Source organism: Ovis aries, chromosome 2, assembly GCF_016772045.2.
Source record: "Ovis aries strain OAR_USU_Benz2616 breed Rambouillet chromosome 2, ARS-UI_Ramb_v3.0, whole genome shotgun sequence".
NCBI classification, from domain to species: Eukaryota; Metazoa; Chordata; class Mammalia; order Artiodactyla; family Bovidae; genus Ovis; species Ovis aries.
In genome coordinates, this window is record NC_056055.1 from 49,293,735 (window position 1) to 49,317,857 (window position 24,123).

The following is a 24,123-nucleotide window of genomic DNA, read 5'->3' on the forward strand; positions in this document are numbered from 1 at the left end:
TGCCATGATCTTCGTTTTCTGAATGTTGAGCTTTAGGCCAACTTTTTCACTCTCCACTTTCACTTTCATCAAGAGGCTTTTTAGTTCCTCTTCAATTTCTGCCATAAGGGTGGTGTCATCTGCATATCTGAGGTTATTGATATTTCTCCCGGCAATCTGGATTCCAGCTTGTGTTTCTTCCAGTCCAGCATTAGTGAGGATATATCACATAAGATAAAATCCACCATGTCAACCATTTTGTATTATACCAGTAAATAGTTTTGGTATATACACAGGACATTTTCCTCCCTTCAAAAAGAAATTTTATTTCCATTAGCAGTAACTCATTTACTGTAGCAGTAACTCCCTCCCTCCAGCCCCTGACAACAACAAATCTACTTTCTGTATCTATGAAAAGTGAAAGTGTTAATCACTCAGTCCTGTCTGACTCTTTGTGACCCCATGGACTGTAGCCCAACAGGCTCCTCTGTCCATGGAATTCTTCAGGCAAGAATACTGGAGTGGGTTGCTCTTTCGCTATTTCCTTCCCAGGGAATCTTCCCGACCAAGGGATTGAACATAGGTCTCCTGCATTGCAGGCAGACTCTTTACCAAACGAGCCATTAGGGAAGCCAGAATACTGTATCTATGGATTTGCCTATAATAGATTTTTCATGTAAATGGAACCATGAGGATGTGAGGAAGGGGAAATAGGTGACCAAAAGGTATAAACTTCCAATTATAAGATAAATGAGTTCTGGGGATGTAATATACAGCATGGTAGCTGTAGTTAACAATAATGTTTTGTATATTTGAAAATCACTAAAGAGAATAGGGCTTCCCTAGTGGCTCAGTGGTAAAAAAAAACAAAACAAAAAAAAAAAAAACAAAAAAAAAAACAACTCTGTCCGCCAATGCAGGAGACGTGGGTTCAATCCCTGGGTCGGGAAGATCCACTGGAGAAGGAAATGGCAACCCACTCCAGTATTCTTGCCTAGGAAATCTCATGGACAGAGCTACAGTGCATGGGGTCACAGAAGAGTCAGACATGACTTAATGCCTCAACAACAACAAAGAGAATTCAGTTCAGTTCAGTCACTTAGTCCTGTCCAACTCTTTGCAACCTCATGAACCGCAGCACGCCAGGCCTCCATGTCCATCGCCAACTCCCGGAGTCCACCCAAACCCATGTCCATTGAGTCGGTGATGCCATCCAACCATCTCATCCTCTGTCGTCCCCTTCTCCTCTCACCCTCAATCTTTCCCAGCATCAGGGTCTTTTCAAATGAGTCAACTCTTCACATCAGATGGCAGAAGTATTGGAGTTTCAGCTTCAACATCAGTCCTTCCAATGAACACCCAGGAATGATCTCCTTTAGGATGGACTGGTTGGATCTCCTTGTAGTCCAAGGGACTCTCAAAAGTCTTCTCCAACACCATAGTTCAAAAGCATCAATTCTTTGGTGCTCAGCTTTCTTTATAGTCCAACTCTCAACAAAGAGAATAGACCTTAAAAATTCTCATCACAAAAAAAATAGTAACTGTGTGACATGATGGATGTTAAGAAGAGTGGCAAGAATACACAAAAGAACCTTACAAAAAAGATCTTCATGACCCAGATAACCACAATGATGTGATCACTCACCTAGAGCCAGACATCTTGGAGTGCGAAGTTAAGTGGGCCTTAGGGAACATCACTATGAACAAAGCTAGTGGAGGTGATGGAATTCTAGCTGAGCTATTTCAAATCCTAAAAGATGATGCTGTGAAGGTGCTGCACTCAATATGCCAGCAAATTTGGAAAACACAGCAGTGGCCATAGGACTGGAAAAGGTCAATTTTCATTCCAGTCCCATAGAAGGGCAATGCCAAAGAATGCTCAAACTACTGCACAATTGCACTCATCTCACACACTAGTAAAGTAATGCTCAAAATTCTCCAAGCCAGGCTTCAGCAATACGTGAGCTGTGAACTTCCAGATGTTCAAGCCAGTTTTAGAAAAGGCTGAGGAACCAGAGGTCAAATTACCAACATCCGCCGGAACATCGAAAAAGCAAGAGAGTTCCAGAAAAACCTCTATTTCTGCTTTATTGACTATGCCAAAGCCTTTGACTGTGTGGATCACAATAAACTGTGGACAATTCTGAGAGAGATGGGAATACCAGACTACCTGACCTGCCTCTTAAGAAACCTGTATGCAGGTCAGAAAGCAACAGTTAGAACTGGACATAGAACAACAGACTGGTTCCAAATAGGAAAAGGAGTATGTCAAGGCTGTATATTGTCACCCTGCTTATTTAACTTCTATGCAGAGTACATCATGAGAAATGCTGGGCTGGAAGAAGCACAAGCTGGAATCAAGATTGCTGGGAGAAATATCAATAACCTCAGATATGCAGATGACACCACCCTTATGGCAGAAAGCAAAGAGGAACTAAAGAGTCTCTTGATGAAGGTGAAAGAGGAATGAAAAAGCTGGCTTAAAACTCAACGTTCAAAAAAATGAAGATGATGGCATCCAGTCCCATCACTTCATGGCCAATAGATGGAGATACAATGGAAACAGTGACAGACTTTATTTTCTTGGGATCTAAAATCACTGTAATGGCACCCCACTCCAGTACTCTTGCCTGGAAAATCCTATGGACAGAGGAGCCTGGTAGGCTGCAGTCCGTGGGTTCTCTGAGGGTCTGACACGACTGAGCAACTTCACTTTCACTTTTCACTTTCATGCATTGGAGAAGGAAATGGCAACCCACTCCAGTGTTCTTGCCTGGAGAATCCCAGGGACAGGGGAGCCTGGTGGGCTGCCGTCTATGGGGTCGCACAGAGTCGGACACGACTGAAGTGACTTAGCAGCAAATTCACTGCAGATGGTGACTGCTGCCATGAAATTAAGACACTTGCTCCTTGGAAGAAAAGCTATGACCAAACTAGACATCATATTAAAAAAGCAGAGACATTAAGTGCCAACAAAGGTCCATCTAGTCAAAGCTATGATTTTTCCAGTAGTCATGTACGGATTTGGGAGTTGGATCATAAAGAAAGCTGAGCCCTGAAGAATTGGTGCTTTTAAGCTGTGGTGCTGGAGAAGACTCTTAAGAGTCTCTTAGACTGCAAGGAGATCCAACCAGTCAATCCTAAAGGAAATCAACCTTGAATATTCATTGGAAGAACTGATGCTGAAGTTGAAGCTCCAATACTTTGGCTACCTGATGCAAAGAGCCAACTCATTTGAAAAGACCCTGATGCTGGGAAAGATTGAGGGCAGTAGGAGAAGGGAACAACAGAGGATGAGATGGTTGGATGACATCACCAACTCGATGGACATGAGTTTGAGCAAGCTCCGGGAGAACAAGAAAGAACAGTTGAAGAGCAGGGAAGCCTGGCATGCTGCAGTCCATGGGTTGCAAAGAGTTGGACATGACAGAGCAATGGAACAACAACAGCAATGATGGATACTAACTTACTTTGGTATTCAGGCTTCCCAGGTTGTGGAGTGTTAAAGAATCCACTTGCCAATGCAGGTGATGCAAGAGTTGAGGGTTTGATCCCTGGCTTGGGAAGATCCCCTAGATTAGGAAATGGCAACCCACTCCAGTATTCTTGCCTGAGAAGTTCCATGGACAAAGGAGCCTAGTGGGCTCCCATGTATGGGTCTATGCATGGGTTGCAAAGAGTTGGACATGACTGACTGCACACACACAGTGATAGTCATCATGCAATATATACATATATGAAGTTATTATATTATATGTCTTAAATTTATATTATGTGATATGTCAAGTATGTCTCAATAAAACTAAGAAAAAAGGGGATGATAAAATGGCATTTTGTGTCTGGCTTGTTTGTATATCTTCTTTGAAGAAATGCCTATTCAAATCCTTTGTCTAGTTTTTAACTGGATCATTGTCTTTTTGCTATTGAGTGTTAGTTCTTTATATATTCTGGATACCAGACCTTTATCAGACGTTTAATTTGCAAATATTTTCTCCTGTTCTGTGGGTTGTCATTGTACTTTCTTAATGGCTTCCTTTGCACAAAAACCTTGATTTTGGTGAAGTCTGGTTTATTTGTTTGGTTTTTTTGGTTGCTGTTATTTGTGCTTTTGGTGTCATATCTAAGAAGCCATTGTTTAATACAAGATCATGAAAACTTAAATCTATGCTTCCTGTTAAGAGTTTTATAGTTTTAGCTCTTTCATTTAGATCTTTTTGCATTTTGAGTTCATTTTTATATACAGTGTGAGGTAAGGGTCTTTTGTATGAAGCCATCCAGTTGTCCAAGCACCATCTGTTGAAAAGACTGTTATTTCTCCATTAAATGGTCTTGGCATCCTTGTTGAAAATTAGTTGACCATAGTGGTATGGATTTATTTCTGGACCATTTGAGAACTGTTTTAAAAAAGAAGGGGATGATCTGATTTACATTTTAAAAGGATCACCCTGGCTGCTGAGTAGAGGTGGTAGCTTGGAACTGGATAATGAAAACCAACTGGATCCTGGATATTTCTTTTACAGTCGAGCTGGCAAAGTAGATTTCTTGATGGAATATATGCGCAATGTGAAAAATAATGAGTCATCAAGGACAGCACCCAAGTTTTTGATCTGAGCAACCAGAAGGAATAAGTTACTACTTATTAACTTGAAGAAGTATGCAGAGGAGCAAATTGTAGAGAAGGAAATCAACAGGTAGTTTAGATATGCTTATTGGATATTCAGACGGAGATGTTGACTAGGCAGCAACTTAAATGTATCTGGAATTCATGTTTACGTTAAACCCTATTGCCATTCCTAAAGTAGACTTTTCTTTGTTATGCTGAACTATTCTTTAATCAATTTAATTATCTAGTTTTCTCTGTAAACACATGATAATAGTTATATTTTACTCTGATTATGTCATCTTCAATCAGGTTTAATTGTCAGAGTTATTCTGGTGTTACAGCATGAATCATAAAGCTTTCCATATTTTTTTAGGTGCTATGGAACAGTTTATAGAATATACAGATTAGCTGCTCTTTGAAAATCAAACAGTGAATCTGTAAAACCGTTCAGGATTTGTCCCCCATCCCACCCTTGTTGCAAATTATCTTTTTGGCTTCTTCCATGCTTCTTGATCACTTAAGATTAATGTTTCTTGTGTCGATTTTGGAACTTACATTTTCCAGAGAATAGTAAAGTTGCTTGAGATTTTCAAATTTATTAGTATGTATTTAAGTACAGTTTAATATTTTTTTCTGTCTTTTGTCATATGCTTTCTCATTACAGATGTTTCCCCACTTTTTTCTTGATTGAGCCAGCTGGTTTGCTTCTTACTGATGCAACTGGTATTAACATCTTAAATTCAGCGTGCAAAAAATGGCCACATCTGTAATTTTTCCAAATTAAATTAAAACCTGCATCAAGCACTCCACCTGCCAGATTTACTGGGATCAGCCTCTCTCTCTTTCTCAGTGTCACCCTCCTCCAAAATAGCCAGTGACCCAGCTGGGAGAGGCTGTCTTTTGCAGCCACTTAGTGGTGCTGTTGATACTGGTTGAACTGGACAGAGGTCCCTAGACACGCTTCTGGGCATCCTCAAGCGCCTCTCTAGGTTCCTTGTGGAGCCACTCCTAGGATGCAGGAACACTTTGCTAGAGGTGATTTGGTCATTTTCCTCCTGTGGCTCCAGAACCTCTGTTGGCTTCTTCTACTCTGATATCCATACTCCTCAAGAATCAGAAAGATTTCTTTTACAGTCCTACCCCTAAATAGTTATATTCCATTTTGCTCATCCTCTTTAAAACGGACACTTTAGCTGCTTCTGGGGGTCCACTTGCTTCCCCTTTAAAGATTTATCCCCCTCCCCAGAGATACGCAAGTTTTCCAGACATTTCCTTTGCTGAAGAACATAAAGCAAAAACACAAGTAAAATTTTCAGTTTAAAAACATCCCGTTATCTTGGGTTTTTTTGTTTTTTTAACCCAAAGAACCAGCACTTGGGTTTTTATTGGCTTTGATTCTATTTGCCTGCTTTGTAATTTATTTCTTCTGTTTTTATCTTTATTAATACCATCCTTCTTCATTTATGTTTGTTTTGCCATTCTTTTTCTAACTACTTGATTTGCATATTTATTTTTTACTCTTTTTTAGTTGCTATCAAGTGTATTTAAGCCAATACATTTGCCTTTGATTACAACTTTAGCCAAAGCCTATATTTTTAGCTAAATAATATGGCATCCTCATTGTAATAAGACTCTTCTATAATTGCATTTTCAGTTTAAAATGTTAGGCGTCTACTTCTGTAAGTACTAACATGAAAATACAATATCTATCGTTAGCTGCAGAAATTGGCACGTTTATTTACGGTGCATCCCTCACCATCTCTAATTTTGAATTGGTATAGTTTGAGTGTTTATTTGACTTTATTTTTTCATTGAAGTATAGTTGATTTACAGTGTTGTGTTAGTTTCTGGTATACAGCAAAGTGATTCAGTTATATATTTTTTCTCTTCTTCATGCATTATGGTGTGTTACAGGATATTAATATAGTTCCCTGTGCTATACAATAGGACCTTGCTGTTTATCCATTCTATCTGTAATAGTTTACGTCTGCTAATCCCAAGCTCCCAAGCTAACCTCCCCCTCCCTTGGCAGCCACAAGTCTGTTGTCTATTTTGACTTTATTCTTTCTGTTGCTGTTGTTCAGTCGCTAAGTTGTGTCCAACTCTTTGTGACCCCATGGACTATAGCATGCCAGGCTCCTCTGTCCTCCACTATCTCCCAGGGTTTGCTCAAATTCATGTCCATTGAGTCAGTGATGCTGTCTATCCATTTCATCCTCTGCCGCCCCTTTCTCCTTTTGCCTTCAATCTTTCCCAGCAGCAGGGTCTTTTGCAATGAGTTGAGTTTTTGCATCAGGTGAGCCAAGTATTGGAGCTTATGGATAGTCCTTTTCAATAATTATTTAAAATACTGATTTTATTTGAAAACTGTACTACAATAACTATGATTTTAAGATTTAGATCCATATTTATATGGCTTCAATTTTTATTGACATATCTTTCATGAGTTGTGTCTTGATTTATCTCTCTGTGGCATGAATATATCTTTGAATAATATTTTTCAGGAAGCATGTGGTTTTTCTGTCTGCTGATAGACTGTCTATACCATAGACTGTGGTCTGTGCTGTTGCATAGACCACAGTCTGTCTCTGTTGCTTCTCCTATGAAGTGTAGATTTCTATGATCATAATACTTTTCCTCAAACCTCTGTAGACATTACATCAATGCTGTAATGAAGTCTGATGTAATCTGATTTGCTCTTCTTGTCAATAAGTTTTTTTTTCCCCCCGTGCTAGATGTTTATTGGGTTCTTTCTTAATCTTTGGAATTAAAAAGGAAAGTACGGCTCATGTCCGATGTTTGCCTATTTTGTTTAAAATATGATTACCATTTTTTAATTTGAAGAATGCGTGTTCATATTGCAGAAGTTTTCTTCTAGTATATCTTTAATTATATCAGACTCTTTTGTTCTGGTATCTCTTTTAGAAATATCAATAATTTATGAGTGTGTCTCTGTTGTTTGTTCTCCACATTTTTATTTTCTCTCTGGCCATTTTTGTCTTAGTCCTTGTTCTGCATATTCTGAGAAACCATCTCATTATTGTATTCCACAACATCGATTGGTTTCCTACAGTTCAATTCTGTTCTCTACTGCTTCTAATGCCTCTCAGAATTCTCATAAAGTTATTCGTTTCCTGTCATTATCATCTTCGCTCGACCAGCTTTCTTTTGCTTTTAGTCTCTCCTATTGCATGTGCTATTTCTTACATCTTAGAGGCCAGGTTTTCTTTACCTTCCTTGACGAGCACAACAGACGACGATACAATTTACTCCTGGTTCCTGTGGTGAATCCTTTTAGAGGTGATGTTCCTCCTCCGTGTGTGTTCCTTGCTGTCTCCTTTATGTTTTAGAAGATTTTCATAGGTTCCATGTGCACTTTAGGTCAGCCCTGACCTGGTATTTGTCCACATCTCCTGGGACCCCGTCATTACTTTATCTGGATGCTTGACCTCAGACATTAATCTGGAAGACTAGGTGATGAAAGTTCACATGACCAACTAGGGACACGCAGCCTGAGGGGTTGGGGGTCATTTTGTGCTGTGCACATTTCTTCTCTACTCTTTTGTCAGAGCTGTTTCCAACATGTCCTATCTTATCCCTTCTGGTCTCTTCCTTGTTCTTCCATTCTCTGTGTCTGGGAGAACCAGGCTCGAGTAGGCTTTGTTTCTCCTAGATCGAATGGCCCAGCCACTCCTAAACACTATTGGCTGTGAGAGGTGGGCTCCCTGTGTGGCCTCTGCACACCTCCTGGGGCCCAACCTCTTCTCTAGCACTCATTCACTAGCCATCGAGGGCTGTGAGATGGGTCCCGTGGGCACGTCCGCCCTCCTTGCAGCACCATGCTGCTTTCTCAGGAAGGAGAGCTGTGAGTCAGCCTTCAATCTGGCTCCACTGGCAGTCTACCCAGCAGAAATTCCTCAAAGTTGGTGGCATACTGATGGCATTCTTTCCTATTTTCCAATGCTGAAGCAGATCTCCCTTATTTTTATACTCCCTTGGTCCTTTCTGTCACTTGCAGAAGGAGGTAGCTTAGGTGGGAGTTGGACATCTGTGCTCAGCTTTACCATCTTTCTCAAAAGTTTCACAGTTAACACTGTTACCCATACTTTGTACTTTGGAATACAGATATATGACAGATCCTGAGCATTTCCTTTTCTGTGGCCCCCTTAGAAAATTCCTTATATATGCTGGCCCGCATCATATCTGGTTTTATATTTTTTCTGAACACTTTTCCTCTCCCTCTCAAATTTCAATTTAGCATCCTCTTGATCAGATGGATAAATGCTCCCAGAAAACATGGTGTTCCAGTCTTAGGGTGGTGAGTGCCAGCCCTTTCCAGGGGCTCATCTTCTGGCTTCATAAGCCATAGCCTGGGCTCCAGCAATATTGATGGTGTTTCCCACATCCTCCTTTCTGTGCCAAAGTTATGACCTTCAAATGGAAACAGAGAAGTAACTGTCCTCCTGCCCCCAAGTCCTCAGTCTCCTTTCTAAGCCTTGTGTTGCGCTAGAGCCATTTTGGATTCCTTCTGGCACACAGGCCCTCCCGTGTGAATCAGCAGACGTGGGCAGCAGGTGGTGGGGGAGAGGGTGGCAGAGGCCCCCATTGCTGCTTGGCCAGCAGCCCCAGGAAGACAGCACATCACACCATTTGCCATATCAAGTCTGGGAACAGCTGCCTGCGTACCCTTGTCAGGGAGCCACCAAGCGCCACACATCTGCTCCTTCCGGGGACAGTGCAGAGATTCCTCCCACCATGGGTGCCTGTGAATTCCCTTTGGGGTTTTGTGTGGTGTGGAATAGCATTCTCCTGAAGAAAGCCCAAAGTACCCACCCTTCGTGAGAAGATGCACCCATCAGGCTTAAGTTCCAGCGGCACCAGTAGCTCTTTCCTCCCTTCTCCCAACCTCAGTATCACCACTGATACTGAACACTGCCATTGACTGAAGCTCAGCCATGGAAGATGCAGCGTGTCATCAGTTTATTTTAATCTGTGTAACAACCTTAAGATAAGCTGTGGTTATGCCCCTCTTACGGGTGAGGAAGGTGCTGTGAGAATTCCCTTGTTGGCCCGGGGTGGCCCAGTACGAGGCATAGCCAAGCACTTCCAGTCTGCAGCCAGCTAACTCCAGACTCTGCTGTTTCCTCTCTCCCACTACCTTCGCAGAGGGGAAAGTAGAGCCGCAGGCCCTCGTTGTGGGTTCAGAGCCGGGGTCCCTACTGTGGGCCAGTGGGCCAAATCCAGCTCCCTGCCTTATAAATAAAGTTTTATTGGACATAGCCATGACCATTCATGTTCTTGTTGTTTATGGTGGCTTTCGCAGTGTAAAGGCCGAGTTGAGTCATTGTGACAGAGACCGTATGTCCTGTACAGCCTAAAATATGTATTATCTGGCCCTTTCCAGAGAACTTTTGCTGACCATGGTTTACATCAGGTCTGTGGAAAGAGATAGACTGGAGGTTAAATCAGATGCTCATTACTTCCCAGCTGTGTGACCTTGGGCAACTGACTTAACATCTCTGAACCTCATTTTACTTACCCATAAACTAGTCATAACAATACCTTTGGGCTTATTCCAACGGTCAAGAGGAGTGAGATGACATGTGTGAGGGACTCTGCGTATGACAGGCACTCAGTAAATATGCGCTGTCCTCGTTCTCTCTCTCACCTGCCGCAGCTGTGCAGCCTTCTCCACTTTCGCTCCGCAGCTTCCTTTCCGGAGCATTCTGACATTGCTGCTTGAGAACACTTCATCGTCTCTAATGCCCCACAGCACAAATGAAGCGCAGATGCTTCCTGCGCCTTCTCAGAACCCTGGGCAGCAGGCATAAGTGATGCTCACCTCAGGCAGATGAATGGGGTGTTCTATTGGTCTCATTCATTCGGTCAGTGGTGACTGAGCCGGACCCACATGCTGAAGTCTGACAGGGCCTCAGCAGGGCTGCACATCCTGTAGGAGCTCTCAGCCTAGGGCCAGTGTGTGTTAGTGTTAGTCACTCAGTTGTGTCTGACTCTTTGTGACCCCATGGACTGTAGCTTGCTGGGTTTCTCTGTCCATGGGGGTCTCCAGGCAAGAACACTGGAGTGGATTGCCATTTCCTACTCCAGGGGATCTTCCTGACCCAGCATTCAAACCTAGGTCTTCTGCACGGGTTAATAGCCACAACAAAAGCCATAACCATGGTGCATCCAGATTCTGGTCCCCTTTGGAAAATTCCCCTTGCATTTTGCAGAGTAGATACCTGTTCCCCAGCATCTGCATGCTGCTCCCAGGAAGATGCATTATAGAAACTGCTTAGCTTAGCACACCTTCAAGCCCCACTCTGGGCTCTTGGCCTGCTCAGCTCTTTGATGCATTGTCCACCCCAGGACGTGGTTGGCTCACCTGACCTGCCACCTCCCTCCCAGGACACATACTCAGCACCTCTCTGGGCTGGGGCTGTCTCCTTGGGCTCTGGGCCAGGGCAAGGGCAGACTGTCTTTTCCGACCTTGGAGGAGCCGTTGACAGCTTAGCTCCTCTCCATCAGTCCATGAGGCCTTGGCATTCTCCCCTAGCCACCTCACTAAAGCCAAGGACATATTGTGATATGTGCTGTTATGGGGGTGTGGGTGACATGAGGAACTTCCCAGTTCCTCCAGAACTGGGCCAAGAAAATGTAGGCCTCCAAGGGAGGAGCTGAGAACACAGGCATTCAGAAGGGTGAGCACAGCTCATTGGAAAATCCAAAAGGACTTCATGGGGGAGAGGCTATTTGAAGTGGAGCTCAAATAGTGAAGAAGTGCTTTGAACAGGACCAGGGGAGTCAACCACTGACTGACAACAGTGGGAGTCAGACCACCCATGTGCCCTGGAGAATGCAGGGAAGGAGCAGCCTTACTGGTCCTGGGAGGAGGGGCTGCTTGACAAGGGCTGTAACTAAGCCAGGGAGCAGGTAGGGAGAGATACTGTGAGCTCTTTCTCCTCCCACCCTCTGACCCCTGCCATGGCCTCCCATTGGCACTTTGACCCCTGTCAGGACTTCCCATTAGCCCTCTGACTCCTGCCAGGACCTCCTATTGACCAAGCCTACCCTGGTCACTAAAGTCACAGGATGAGGGAGTGCAAGTCCTGCCAAACGGAAAAGTCAAATTCCAGAAATACAGTAGCAGAGAGTAGGCTGGAAAGTGTGGGTGAGGGCAAAGGACACAAGATATTATACTAGTTGGCTTAGTGTATTGGGAATATGGATAATAAGTATCACTTTTCTCCTTTTCTCAGACTTTCCCTGAAGTTTAGAAATTACTTGGACAAACTTAAAGTCTTTGAGTCAAAAGGTTACAACTTGTCTGAGCTGGTAGGAGGCCTTGCACAGAAGTACCCTGAAGCAAGCAGCTGTCCTTGAGTTCTCAGCATAAGAGGTGTCATTGTTTAAAAACAGAGAACAAACCACTGGCCTAAGCTGAGCCAAGGCGAATGTGGGTGAACCTGGCCTCAGTCAGGTTCCCTTAAGAACCTGAGACTTGTGCAAGGTTTATTGGGGAATGCTCAGAGGAGGGAATGAGGTGGAGGAAAAAGTTGACACAAAATAAAGTGGTAATAGAGGCCTGAGCCAAGCCCGTGGGGAGGGAGCACTCTGGAGATGGGCTGGCCCTTCAGAGTGTCCCAAATCAAGACAAGAGGCTGGACTGGCCATTGGGTACAGGCTGCCCTGGGGAAAGGGGTGTGACCTTAGACAAGGCTACCCCCTTTAGTCAAGGGCAAATCCCAGGGAGATACACAGATGTGAATTGTCAGTAGCCAACAATATGTGAGTTGTCAGAAGCTGGGAGAATGAAAGTTTCCAGGAGTACACTGTAGTATCCATCACCAGGCCCTTGGAAAAAGAGGCGTTTAGGCTAAGTTCAGTTCAGTTCAGTTCAGTCACTCAGTCATGTCCTACGCTTTGCTACCCCATGGACTGCAGCACTCTAGGCCTTCCTGTCCATCACCAACTCCCGGAATTTACCCGAACTCATGTCCATTGAGTCGGTGATGCCATCCAACCATCTCATCCTCTGTCGTCCCCTTCTCCCGCCTTCAGTCTTTCCCAGCATCAGGGTCTTTTCAAATGGGTCAGCTCTTCACATTTGGTGGCCAAAGTATTGGGGTTTCAGCTTCAACATCAGTCCTTCCAATGAACACTCAGGACTGATTTCCTTTAGGATGGACTGGTTGGATCTCCTTGCAGTCTCAAGAGTCTTCTTCAATACCACTGTTTAAAAGTATCAGTTCTTCAGAGCTCAGCTTTCTTTATAGACCAACTCTCACATTCATACATGACTACTGGAAAAACCATAGCCTTGACTAGATGAACCTTTGTGGGCCAAGTAATGTCTCTGCTTTTTAATATGCTGTCTAGATTGGCCATAACTTTCCTGCCAAGGAGTAAGCATCTTTTAATTTCATGGCTGCAGTCACAATCTGCAGTGATTTTGGAGCCCCTCAAAATAAAATCTGCCACTGTTTCCACTGTTTCCCCATCTATTTCCCATGAAGTGATGGGACCAGATGCCATGATCTTAGTTTTCTGAATGTTAAGCTTTAAACCAACTTTTTCACTCTCCTCTTTCACTTTCATCAAGAGGCTCTTTAGTTCTTCTTCCCTTTCTGCCTAAAGGGTGGTGTCATCTGCATATTTGAAGTTATTGATATTACTCCTGGCAATCTTGATTCCAGCTTGTGCTTCATCCAGCCCAGCTTTCTCATGATGTACTCTGCATAGAAGTTAAATAAGCAGGGTGACAATATACAGCCTTGACATACTCCTTTTCCTATTTGGAACCAGTCTGTTATTCCATGTCCAATTCTAACTGTTACTTCTTGACCTGCATACAAGTTTCTCAAGAGGCAGGTCAGGTGGTCTGGTAGTCCCATGTCTTGAAGAATTGTCCACAGTTTATTGTGATCCACACAGTCAAAGGCTTTGGCATAGTCAATAAAGCTGAAATAGATGTTTTTCTAGAACTCTCTTGCTTTTTCCATGATCCAGCGGATGTTGGCAATTTGATCTCTCGTTCCTCTGCCTTTTCTCAGATTGCTGAGAGGATGAAATTCACTCCAGGATTATCCTGTTGTGCCCTCTACAGCCTACTTGCTCTCTGAGGGCTTACAGTGAGGGGTGGGAGAAGAGGGCTGAGAAAGAGTCAGGGGAAGAGAGGCAGGCTCTGGGGAGCCATTGGCCCCTCTGCCATCACTTCCTTCCCCGACCTGCCCCCCACATCTGAAATCCTGGAGGAAGAAGAGAGTCCAGGTAGGCTAAGAAGGAGGGCTTCAAATGCTAGGCTGTAGGATGTCCAGGCAGAACACTGGAGTGGAGGTCAAAGAACCCACCTTGGAATATAGAACTAGAGAGAAAGCTATGCATTAAAAGGGCAATGAGGCCCCAGGGTCTGAGAGGAGTCCTTTAAGCTCCACCATGAAGTGAGTGAGCTTATGGAGCTGCATTAGGTGGTCTTGTTCCTGCAGGGGTGAACATGTGCCTCCTGGGCCGCCCTCGGCAAGTGTCCTGCTCAATAGGGCACAGACTCGAGAATCCCAGACATTCCTTGGGGATCCAGCCATCTTTCCTGCCTGTCCATCTGATGCCTGAATCCCTTCTCTAGCAACCTCACCTCTGCTTGCATAACTGCAGTGGTGGGGAGCTCACTCCAGTGTAGGGGAGGCCCTTCCATCCCTAGCTTGCTCTCTTGTTAGAAAGTTCTGCCTCTGCAGGAGCTGAAATCTATTTCCTAGTGGCTTCCCCCACTGATGCTGCCCCTTCCCCTGGCTCTCAGATGCCATGCTCTTCCCTTAGTGTTGGTGACAGCTCCTTGGGACGGGCAAGGGGATGTCTCACAGGCCCGAACTTCCTGTCCACCTGGCTCCCTCCTGTCCCTTCACCCACTCCTCCAGTGACAGGGAGCAGGCATGGGCTCAAGAAACCAGAGAAGGACTCTGTGTTCCACATTCCTTAGTGCTCACAGGTGTGAGTTCTCTAATATTGCTGCTCTATTTTGGTGTCAGAGGTGCACTTTGCATCTTGTTGATTTCCTATAGAGGTTTGTGTTCATCATCTTAACTGGATAATATTCCTGTTTTATTAATATCCAAATGTTTCTGTAAATATTGGTTTGGTCCCAGGAGACCGCTGCAATTAAAGCCATAGGCACTTTGTCACAGGAAAGCAACGCAGTTCTGAAGGCCAATTTCATTTCCAACAAGTCGGTGCGGCCTGACTTCAGGGACCGCCAGCAGAGTGGTGAGTTCCTTGGGGCTGCTGGCAGAGGGAAGACTGCTGGCCGGGGAGTCCAGAATAGGAGGTCATGCCTTATGCGAGAAGGGGGCCTGGGCCTGGTCCCCCTTCCTCAGGCAGCCCTGGTCTGGGCCCTGGGGATCTCATGATGGAGGGTTGTAGACTTTCAGAACAGCCTCTGTTTAGCCAGGGAGAGTGGCCTTAAGCACAGGACTCTGGAGTTTAGTGGGGATGGCAGTAGGTGGGGGGTGGTCACCGCTATCTGGGAAATGAGGGAAAGTCTCCTGTACTCAGGGGTGATTGAGGATGTGTAGGATTTCAGATTTCCTATTCAAATCATCGCAAACTTTGTGGCTTAGAGTAGCACATCTATTATCTTATGGTATTAGAACTCAGAAGTTTAAAATCTCTCTCTCTCTCAGCCAAAATCAAGGTGTCAGCAGCACTGGTTCCTCCTGGCAACTCCGGGAGAATCTGTTTCCTTGCCTTTTTCAGCTTCTAGAAGCCTCGTTTCTGTGGCTCTTGGCCCCATCCTTCATCTTCAAAGCCAGCAGGTGGACTTGTTGGACAACCCCCAGCAGGTGGGAGCTGTTGGAAGGGCTGATGTATCTGGGCAGAGCTCAGGTCACAGGTCCCCTCAACCCTGTGCCTAAGTAATGGGAGGACAGGAACTGTCCCAGGGGACACTATCTGCCCTCAGGTCCCTTGAGTCCCCACAGAGTGCCCACAGAGACCACAGTCCCATCCCCAGGCCTGGTCCTCGCATCAGCAGGCTGTGTCTTCAGGCAGAGGCATGCAGCCCAGCCCCTGGGCATTTGTCGCAGCCCTGCATGACCCTCTCAAGATATAGCATAAACCCTCCCGGGCTCAGAATATCTACACAATAGACTAGATGGACAGTGTTCATTTACCCATTCTCTCATTCATCTCACAGCTTTGAGCACCAACTGCATGCAAAGCGTGATGCTGGACCCTGGAAATAAAACAAAGCGCCACCCCGCCCCACTTTGCGGCACTGCCATGGTAGCTGGGGAAGGGATGTGACAGCCTTGGTGCTTGTGGTCAGCTCTGCAAACCAGCACAAAGCCAGCGACCTGAACTCCTGAGCCCTCCATGGGGGCTCACGACGCTGGTGGCCCACAGAGACCCCCATGTCTCATAACACTGCCGCTCATGGTCTGCTGCCTGCTTTCCTGCTCTTGGGAACTCTGGGGAAGTGAGAAAAACCATATTTGGAAGGAACAGATAAGTGGCCATTGAATAAAGGGAAACTGGGGTTCCTTCAGGAAACCTCAGCCTATGATGTGAGGGTGTAAACAGGACGAGAAGCCTGGGCTTAATTATGGGGGTGTGGTTTGAACCAGCGAGTCACCAGGTCTCAGAAGGCCCCAGGTGTGTTAGTTACTTGGGGCTTCTGTAATGAGTCACCACAAACTGAATGGCTGAAAGCAAGAAATATTCATGCTCTTATAGTCTTGGAGGCCAGAGTTCTGAAATCAAGGGATCAGTGAGGCCATGCTCTCCCTGAAGGCTCTCGGAGAGAATCCTTGCTTACCTCTTCCAGCTTCTGGTGGGCCCAGGTGCTCCTCAGCATGTAGTTGCATCGCTCCCGTCCCTGCCTTTGTCTTTACATCACCCTCTCTCACGCCTCTGCCCAGGTCTCCCTCTGCCTTTCTCGTATAAGGACACTTATCACTGGAGTTAGGGCCCATCCAGGTAATCCAGGATGATCCTTGAATTAATTACATCTACAGAGACCCTTTTTCTAAGTAAGGTCGCTTGCATAGGTTCTGATGATTAGGAAGGGACACACCTTTTTGGCCATCACCATCCAGCCCACTGGCTCTGCAGTGTGAACGTGCAAATGTCATGCGTGTGCAAGTATCACATATGTGCAGTAGATCCCATACATGTTCACTTATGTACTTGCCCTTTTTAATAAGTTTCAGTTGTACTTAACTCCACCTATAGGTTATTAGAGCTAATAGAAATCTGAAAATTAGATGGCTCTATTTTTCAAAAGGAACAGTTTCTTCAGTAGGTGTTCATCAGTTTTAGAAAGGTAGAAATACAGTCACATGGATAACTTCTCTGGAACTGTAAATACATGCCTCGAATCTTTGAAAAATTTCAGAGCTGCAGAGGGCTGCTTTAGCAACTGTAAAATTCAAAAAGTCAAAGAGTGGGGGGATGGCGCAGGTAAGGTATTGAAACTTACTCTCCTAGAACCACAAACATTGATGGTGAAAGAAAAATGCCCTCTTCAGCATCCTGACGAGCTTCTACTTGCACACCTCTGATGACAGGGTGTTCACTATATACCAAAGTTGCCTACTCCACTGTTCGAAAATTCATTTGGCTTTAAAACAAAATCTGCTTTCCTGCCTCATCCGTCTATTGGTCCCGTCTCCAACACAGGGGTGCCCTCCGTTCCACGTGACAGTCCTTCAGTGTTTGAAGTCGTCCATCACTTCCTGCCTTAGTGTACTCTTCTCCAGGCTAATCTTTTAATTAGCTTAAATTAATGGTGGTTCTTGGGGAGCTCCAGCCCCAGTAAAAGTGACCTGAATATTCAAAGATCTGAGTGTTTCAAATGCCTGTTTATCCTAATTAGCATCTTAACTACAGCAGTGCCCTCTGCCTCTAACGAGCCACATTTTCACATGTTCCATATTTTAATGGATTTTACTTGAATGAACTGTTTAATCAAGTGAAGACACATTTCATGAATGAATAGAAGTAAATCTATAATTATACACTTTAGTCAGGTAAGAGGAGTGACATTTCAGCACAATCTAGGGCTATATATAGCGAGTGTATTTGAATGACAAAGTAGGTTACCTCAGCTTCCATAGGAGATCTGGGAATTCGCTTTGCTCTCAAGTTCATTTCGTAACCTAATTAGAATTTTCGAAGAGTTGTAAAGTGCAAGTGGTGCAGACCTGGCTCTCCCCATCTTTACCTGGATCTCTGCCTTTCTGGATGATTCCACAGCTGGCACGGTGGCCTCCTTACAGAAGGTGTCGGGGGAACTGCGGACCCACAGAGTCCTGGGGTCTTGATAGTCCCCGAGGCCTCACCTCCACTTTCTGCTTCGCTGTTTCCATCAGAGCCCTCCTGGCCTGGGACATGTGGCACGAATGTGAGAGACTGCAGCTGTAACAGTCCTTTGCTGCTCTCTTCCTGTCTCTCTCTCTCATCCCCTTCTCCCTGCCTTCCTTCTCTCCGTTCTGCCTTCTGACGTGGTCAGATCTGCTCGTGCTGCTGGGGGCCAGGAGTAGAAAGATCTGAAGATTAAAGAAGGGCCGTAATTGTTGATTGGGGCAGGAGAGAAGGCCCAGGTGTAAAGGAAGATGGTGCCTAGGTGCTAGGTAGCAGTCCAGGAAAGGATGGAGCCCAGAGGCTAGGGAGTGACTGGACAGGAGAAGGAATGAAATGAAACAGGAGCCCTGAGTGAAAACCTGAGGTGTAAGAAGGCCCCTCACCACACCAGCCTCCTGGCCTCAGGCTCCTTCCATTACCTTGCTGGAGGAAGAGGGGTTCCCGGGCTGCAGTGGGGGCTGTCTAGGGGAAGGGAGTTCATGGGCCCTACCTGTGTGCAGCAGAAGGTTGCAGGCGGACAGGAACCTCCAGGGCATGCAAATGTGGTCCCAGGAACCCGAAGCCGGGACAACAGCCTGACCCCCAAGGCAGTCATTTAGGGTGGAGCACACAAAGCCACTATTTCGTAAGCCCAGTCTCTAGGTGATTTCCAGAGAGGGAGAATCACCTGGGCAACTGGGTGTGTTAGTGGAGAGGTGCAGCCTCGGAGCAGGGAGGGGGCCTGCAGGTGGACTGGACTGTGGCCTGCTCAGAGGCAGTGACAAGCCTCCCTCATAGGACAGGGTGGACCCACTTATGCCTAAAACGGGTCACATGGACTCAGCCACGCTAAGCCAAGAAATTCTTCCGAAGAGTCTGTTCACCTCTAACTCTTCTGATTCCGTTAGCTTTTCACCTTTTCCTCTGATCCCTTCTCCTCCTCCAGCCTGCCTTCACAGGACCAGCTGTGTGTCCCCAGTGCCAAGCCTGTGGATAGAGGCTGTGTACGCAGTTGGAGTGAGGCCATTGTGATGGCTTCATTGGAGTGACAAGTCCCTGTCACCCCTTCTCCCACAGTCCATGAACTAGCTGGGAGGGAAGTTGTGGACTGACCCCCTGGACTCGAGGTTCAGACAGTTGATCTGACCTGATGGCGTGTTCTGCCGCTGGCCTGAGCAAGACGGCACTCCCAGCTCTGAGCTTTCCCCTAAAGCCGCTGACTCTGCCTGGCTCTTGACTTCTTTCAAGATGTTGGATTTCCCTAGGCTTGAAATATGAGTTTAAGTGTTAAAATTCTTGGATTTGGATCTGTGATTCCCAAGGCTGTACTGGAATCCCTGAGGAGTCATTGATATCACCCCTTGTGACCTTTGTACTCCCAACCCCTCTGCCACCATGTCCATGGTCTTTCTTAGAAGATTCTTGGTCCCTATTGTAGCCACACCTCCTCTGAGCCTGAGCCATTTTGTCATGATCCCTGATAAATGCAACTAGGACTGAGCCCAGCACTCCAGGTGTACTCTGAGGTGGGCAGACTGGAGGGTGACCGTCCCTTCCATCGTCTTTTCAAATGTGGATCCCAGTCCTACTCACCCTTTTGGCAACTGCCTTACTTACACCAACACATCCTGGTCTCCTAATCAAGGGGACAATATCCAAGCCATGGAAAGCATTTTTTTTTTTCCATATCATTCAATGGATCACTTTAAAGTTATCCTGCCTCATTTAGGACAGTGGTCCTCACACTTGAACATATGTCAGAATCACCTGGAGGGCCGATTAAAACACAGATTGCTGGACCCCACCCCAGAGTGTCTGACCCAGTGGGTCTCAGGTGGGCCCGAGAATTTGCCTTTCCAACAGGTTCTCCTAGGTGATGCTGGTGTTACTAGGCCAGGGCTGCACTTTAAGAACCACTGCTTTAGGGACAGGCTTTCTGGTATGACTTTGTATCCACAGTCCATACCAGTTCTTAAGGGGAAAAAAAATCAACAGCTCTAAGCCTAGTTTTTATCATCTATTCCTAGAGTCCTGATCCCCTGGTTCTCCCTGCTGCCAAGTGAGTTGGGTTCCTTCCAGATTGCTCCAGTGGCCAGGGCCAGGACTCATTGCTCCAGAAGCAGGGAGAGTTCTTCCCTTAGGCAGCCTCAGCCCTGTGAGCTGGTCCTGAGAACCCAGGCTTTGAGGACTCCCAACCCTTCCTAGTCCTCCTTGTAGCAGCACTCAGGGTCCAACTCACCTCATTGCGTTGCCAGCCTGACCCTCCCTTCCAGGTGATGGGCAGCCTTCTTCTCCACCCCCTCCCGGCCCATCGGCACCCGTCTCGCTCCCTTCCTCCCAGGATGGCCAGGGCCTTTAGCAAATCAGACTCCTGATGGCTGCCTCCAGAGGCCCCATATGCAGATGAGGGCCCAGGTGGACTCCAGCTGTGCTTGAGCATGTGTGTATGTGTGAATATATTTTATTTTCTCAAGAATTAAGTGTTACTCCTTTCCAGGAAAAACATATTTCTGCTTTTATAGTGGAGGTGAATAAAAAATAGGATTCACTTTGCTGAAATGCAGTTTATAGCAAGCTGATAAAAGACTTTGGCCCCATAAAACAAGAGATACTTGCAGTACCAGAATGGTGGGGGGGGGGGGGGGGAAGAAAGGTGTTTTTTCTAACTTAGTAATCTTTGATCAGTGCTTTGAATGATCCTTCCATCTACATGTGAGAGTACGAATTTATTTCCTTGTGAGGTAGATCAATTGCATTATTTCTTTACCATGCTTTGGTGATTTAAAAGTACCATTTATTACTAGTTTTTTTCACTTGTTTTCCCTAAAAATGTCCATTAGAGTAAATACTCCAGCTGAGCAGACGTCTTGGTGCTGAAATTATGGTCGGTGAGTGGCTGATGGCGCCAACCGTCTGTTCTGACCTGTTCTGGCTCATAAGCCTCAGGAGCTGTCCACATCTGGCAGGATCCAAAAGAGCCAGCTTGAGACCATTCAGAGAGCACTGGCCAGGGAGTCACACCTCAGCTTCCTCATTTGTGAAATTAGGGGTGAAATGAGATGACCTCTAGGGTGTTTGGGGTTGGTTTGTTTTGAGTTCTGAGCGCCTATAAAATATTTTTTTCTGCTCTCATGCCCACACTTATTTACAGCTCTCAGATAGATATTTACAGATAGATACGCCAAACCAGTGACAGCCTTGATGCTGGGTCTTATACCTGGAAATGATCATTCCAGCTTTTAGGCAACATAAAGAACTTTAGAATTTACAAAGCCATTTCCCATCCTCGGTGTTTTTGCTGGGCCCTGTAAGTTACATGCTGTATAACTCCCATTTTATAGGTGAAAAGACAGATTCAAAAGAGCTCGAGAAGTTTCCTTCAGTTTGGGTGGCGAGGACATGGAGAGCCAGGGCTCGACTGTGCATGCCTTAGGAGTATGTGCACTGGCTGCTTTGCCTTCTGGCAGGGCTGAGTTTGCACACGTTAATGTTGCACATCAATAACTGTTGGTTCACAGCACCCCCATGACACATAGACCTAATAATGGAACCCCACCTGCATCCAAAAAGGATTTGACACAGCAGAAATAAACCATAATGGCAAAGTCAACTTTTTTTTCAACCAACTAGTTCCCAATCTACCATCAGAATAGAGGTAAAAACTAAAGATGGACAAGGTTCACTCTGATTGAGACAGTTTCATTCTTCTTACAAACGTATGCATCACAAAGTATTTCAAGCATTCAGCAGAGTGTAGAACACTAAACACCCGTGGTCTTGCTACCCAGAGTTAGTGTGTTCACGTTTTCCTCTATTGGCATCATATTTCTTTTAAAAAAATGAAATACAGCAGTTCCCACCGCAACCCTTTTTGTTCCCCTTCTGTGTGGGTGCTTCCCAGTGACCATCCTGCAACATTCAGGGCCAAATTATTCAAAACATTTTGATATATACATTGGGAGGATCTATCAATTGTTGAGACAAGAAGTACTTTTTTTATCATGGTAAAAAGTATGTAACATAAAATTTACCATTTTAACCACTGTAAAATTTACAGTGCAGGGACGTTAAGTACCTTCATATTGTTGTGCAAGAAGTACCACCAGTTACCCCCAAAACTTTTCATTATCCCAGACAGAAACTTTGTACCTTTTGAGCCCCTGTTTTCACTTCTTTGGGGTATATATCCAGAAGTAGAATTGCTGGATCATATTGCCATATGATGGGAAATTTTTAGAGTGCACAAATTTCCAGTTTCCAGTTTATCCCCATCCTCATCAACACTTGTAGGGTTTTGGTTTTTGATAAGAGCTGTCTTAATAGGTATAGACAAGATGTGCTTTCAAAGCTCATCTTCAGTTAAAGAGGAAGAGACTGAAATGCTAAGAGGGAAAGGGTCCCTCAGAGATGCAGAGGTCACAAGCAAGTCAGTGACAGAGCAAGACCTGGAACCTGGGTCCCCAAACTCCCACTTGGTTATTTCTACTAAAACACAGTCTAGTTTCCATGGCTTTCTGTCCAAGTGTATATAGTCATAGACATGGACCGCATACAGATTTCAGATTTATTTGTTTTGATCCTAACTTTTTTTTTTTAAATTTGAAAATAGTGTCAACATTTTAAAATGTGCTCATGCTGAGATGTTCAGTGCTGAGATGCTCTGTGTGACTGTAACCCGCCAGGCTCCTCTGTCCATAGGATTCTCCAGGCAAGAATACTGGAGTGGCTTGTATTTCCTTCTCTAGGGGATCTTCCTGTTACCACTAGCGCCTCCTGGGAAGCCCTTTATGATGTGAGGGATCCTACTTTATTTTAAAAATCTAGAAACTTCCCTGTAGTCCAATAGTTAAGACTCATGCTCCCATTGCAGGGGCACGGGTTCAGCCCCTTGTTGGGGAACTAAGATCCTGCATGCTGTGCAGTGTGGCCAAAAAATAAATAAAAATATAGATTTCTTATTTCTCCCTTCCAAATCAGAAGGTCTGGTGATTCTGGACCAGCATTCTGGCATAGCATGTTTGGAGTTGAGCGGCAAGCGCTGTCTTTAGGTGAAGCATTAGTTTGCCACGCTGTCACCAGGCCTCCCCACTCCCTAGTACCCTTCCACACAGACTGCTTCGCACACTGGCTAGTTCGCATGACACTGGAGCTTGCAGCTCTCTGCTTTAAGCACGTAGATGTTAGTCATTCTGTGTGTCAGCAGATACATCGATATGTTTAGCATCACAGGCTGGTTCCGCAGCCCCTCACCCTCTCCTCTGTTTTTGCTTTGTCTATCTGAATATCTCAGCTATTTCCTCACCCTAGAAATGAAGTAATATTGCAAATAAATAATGACAAATATAGAGAAGTATTTGAATAGTCTAATTTGGAGACAGTGTGATGTATTTGCCTAATCTGATTTGGAGATGATATGAAACACCAGCATGAAAGTCCAGCAACTTGCATGCTTGTCTTAATTCTTCCAGGAAATTCCTAGGCAACTTTAGTAAGCCCCTTCCTGGTCTGGCCTCCTTCTGCTTGTGTGTCCTCAGGGGAGGGGAATCTCCAAAGTCCCAGGGGGCAATCTACTTTTTAATGAAGATAAAACCCACTCCTTTTTCATATTGGTGGAGAAAATCACCTCACCCATTTGAGCCACTTCCCAGACCCCTGTGAAGTGGCCCTTCCTATGACTGCTGGCACACCCACCCTCTGCTCTCTCTTTGCTGGCAGGTGAGAAACGACCTGACTGGGGTTCTGTATGGTGAGGACATCGAGATTTCAGACACCGAGAGCTTCTCCAATGATCCCTGCACCAGTGTCAAAAAGCTGAAGGTAGGTGCAGCTGGCCAGGGCCTGGAGGCCAGACTTATGGCATGCTCCTGGGGTTCACCCAAATCCCTGACTTTGAAGGAGTCTTGAATTCAGGCTGTTTCATTTTGTCCTTGGCATTTGAGATGTGAGGAAAAGCTCCCAGGAGCTGGCTGTCCCTTGCTTGTTGTCCAGCACTGGCCAGAGGCCTGCTTGCCAGGTGCATGGCCGTGTGGAATTGCCGGGTGATTTTGTATCTCTCAGCAGAGCCTGAGAGGCAAGCAGGGCACAACAGACATCACTGACACCCGCTCAAGGACAGGCTAGTGGGGACACTAAAGACTCAGACCTGGCCCCTGCCTTCAGGGAACTTCCTTCCTGCTGTGAAGAGGCTCACAGTGAGAACCTCTCTTGCC

General features: G+C 45.5%; 1 protein-coding gene across 2 annotated transcripts in view; it reads left to right on the forward strand.

Moving 5' to 3' along the window:
* Nucleotides 1–24,123, forward strand: part of GABBR2 (gamma-aminobutyric acid type B receptor subunit 2) — a 370,102-nt gene that overhangs the window by 166,323 nt on the left and 179,656 nt on the right. For both annotated transcript variants that reach the window (XM_027964399.3, XM_042243210.1), the window contains exon 4: nt 23,630–23,731. In XM_027964399.3, coding sequence (XP_027820200.1) covers nt 23,630–23,731 — 102 coding nt within the window. The remainder of the gene's footprint in view (nt 1–23,629; nt 23,732–24,123) is intronic.